Source organism: Buceros rhinoceros, unplaced genomic scaffold (genome assembly GCF_000710305.1).
Source record: "Buceros rhinoceros silvestris isolate BGI_N320 unplaced genomic scaffold, ASM71030v1 scaffold8989, whole genome shotgun sequence".
NCBI lineage: Eukaryota > Metazoa > Chordata > Aves > Bucerotiformes > Bucerotidae > Buceros > Buceros rhinoceros.
The window spans coordinates 1,769-3,946 of NW_010429706.1; the positions used below are offsets into that span (position 1 = coordinate 1,769).

At 39.4% G+C, this 2,178-nt stretch overlaps 1 protein-coding gene across 1 annotated transcript in view; it reads left to right on the forward strand.

Moving 5' to 3' along the window:
* Nucleotides 1–1,102, forward strand: part of LOC104499259 (protein KIAA2022-like) — a gene marked incomplete at its 5' end in the record, with an annotated part of 2,867 nt that extends 1,765 nt beyond the window's left edge. The window contains 3 exons of the mRNA XM_010142743.1: nt 1–45; nt 893–1,020; nt 1,059–1,102. The exon at nt 1–45 is cut by the window's left edge and continues 2 nt beyond it. Of these exons, the coding sequence (XP_010141045.1) occupies nt 1–45; nt 893–1,020; nt 1,059–1,102 (217 nt within the window). The remainder of the gene's footprint in view (nt 46–892; nt 1,021–1,058) is intronic.
* Nucleotides 1,103–2,178: the final 1,076 nt, after the last annotated feature.

Consider the following 2,178-nt stretch of genomic DNA (forward strand, 5'->3'; position numbering starts at 1 on the left):
GCCCCACAAGGACCCCCCCGTGACAGCTGCTTTTGAGAAACTGAGGTAATGCTGCACCAAACTGGCTGGAATGCCCCTTAACCTCCCTCCCACCTGCTAAGCCCGCTGTTCCTTCAGTTTTTCCTTCCTGAAAGCAAAAGTTGCATGAAAAAAAAGACATTCCCCTTTTACAGTTTCGGTTGGTTTTGGTTCCGGGGTTGGTTTTTAGGGGGGTTTTGGTTTTTTTTTCATTTGGGATTGGTTTTTTGTTTTTTTAAATGCATGAGAATACTTATGACTTGCAAGCTACCTAAAAGAATGACCAACTTTCTGGCTTGGCTGGGGTTAAAAAACTAACAAGGCTACTCTTTTCTGCTGTTTGGCTTCTTCAGTTTTTAATTACTTATTTATTGGGGGAAAAAACCCCACAAAACAAACCCATGATTACACTCTTTTTAATGATTTTTGACGAGGAAAGACTTTTTTTTTCCTTTTTTTTTTTTTTTTGAAGGATATAAATAATTTGCCATGAAATGTAAAATAAGTGATTCCAGCATAACAATCCCCTAAAGCTTGCTCCAACCCCACTTCTCAGTCACTCAAAGTGTATGAAAAATGCAAATCCCTGAACTGAAAAACTTACAGTCTCAGTAAAAAAAAGAGGTTATGCATCCAAAAGCCAAGATCTGGAACCTTAAAGGCTCTTTACTTTGCGAATGAGAACTCGTTCCTAATTGAGCTTCACGTGGCAATTTTGAGTGCTTTCGGGCCCCCTCTGCTGTTTTATCTCCTAACCTGCATCATCTAAAGCTGCATCTTCTGTACCCGCCCGCCTTTAGCGCGTACGCTCCGTCGTGGTGACTCCAGACGAGCTAACTGAGATGGCATCAAATGTTTGGTTTTTCTCCTGCAGGGAATCAGACTCCATTCTTCTTAAAGCAGAAACAGCATTTTTGGGTTTTCCTGTGTTTGAAGAAGAGACTCCCTTTTCTAGAAAGACGGTTGATGTTTGTTTCTTTCTCATTTTCTTTTTTTCGGTTGGGGTTTTTTGTTGGGGTTCTTTTTCCCCCCGTCGATTCCTTTTCAAAACCTGCCTTGTGGTACGTTGACATGTAAGTGCTGACATGACGAGTTTGAAATTGTAGGAGTTTTATCCTTTGAAAGCAAACCCTGATCTGGTATTCTCTGTGAAAGACTGTTTTCAAAGTCATACTGTTGTACAGTAGTTTATGCACTATTACCCACAACAACAAAAAAAATTGTGCCAAACTATGAACAAGTGACTGTATTGTATATATTTTTACTTCTCTATCGACATTGGGTTGTGAGTGTTTTCTGCAGCTATGCCTTTTGGTTTGACTAGAAACATTCCAGTTGTTAAGTACTAACCGCCCCCCCTTTGAAAGCACCTGTAACTCACGATGAAAACGCTATCGTTCACTTAGACAACTTACCAAAAGTTTTATGGACATGACTAAAAGTGTGCCAAATTTACTTACCTCATCTCATGGATTCACCCTGTGGTTTAAAGCTCATAAAGGGAAAAAAAAAAAAAAAGAAAGAAAAAAAAAGAAAAAGGAGAAAAAAAAAGGAGAAAAAAAAGGAACTTTGAAACCGATGCTGGGAAATGGTAACGTCCTCTCTTTGAGACCATGAGCGGAAAAACTGACTGGTGAAATGTTGAGTTTCGTGCTAGGAGAGAGCTGAACTGGTGGAGGAGCTCAGAGAACCGCTGACGGTAAGTTTGCCAGGAACTCAAGTGTCTGCACCTAGAGACTACAGAACAGCTGCTTTTCAAGTGTCTGTTTTCTTAAAGCAAAACCTGTAGCTGAAGATCATTTGAAATGCAAAGTGACATTGCGAATTCTTTGTATCTCAGTTTTATATATTTTATAAGAACCTGGGATAAATTCTAAAATAGTTAAAAACACAGAACTAACACGTTTCATACACTTACTGCTCTTTCCTTTTCCTTTGAGTAATTCCTTAAGCACTCCCGGTGCGGAGCCTGTCGAAAGCGCTCTCCTGTCATAGCTTTGGTGTTTCCTAAATGTCTAACCTTGCGATGCCGATATGGTTTGAACTTTCAAAAGCAAAGTCATTAGTTTTTAACACACCTCCGAACCTTTCCTTTGATCCAGTTCATAAGATAAGGAAAAAAAAAAGAAACACAATGAAAATGGAGCTATTTGTGATCTC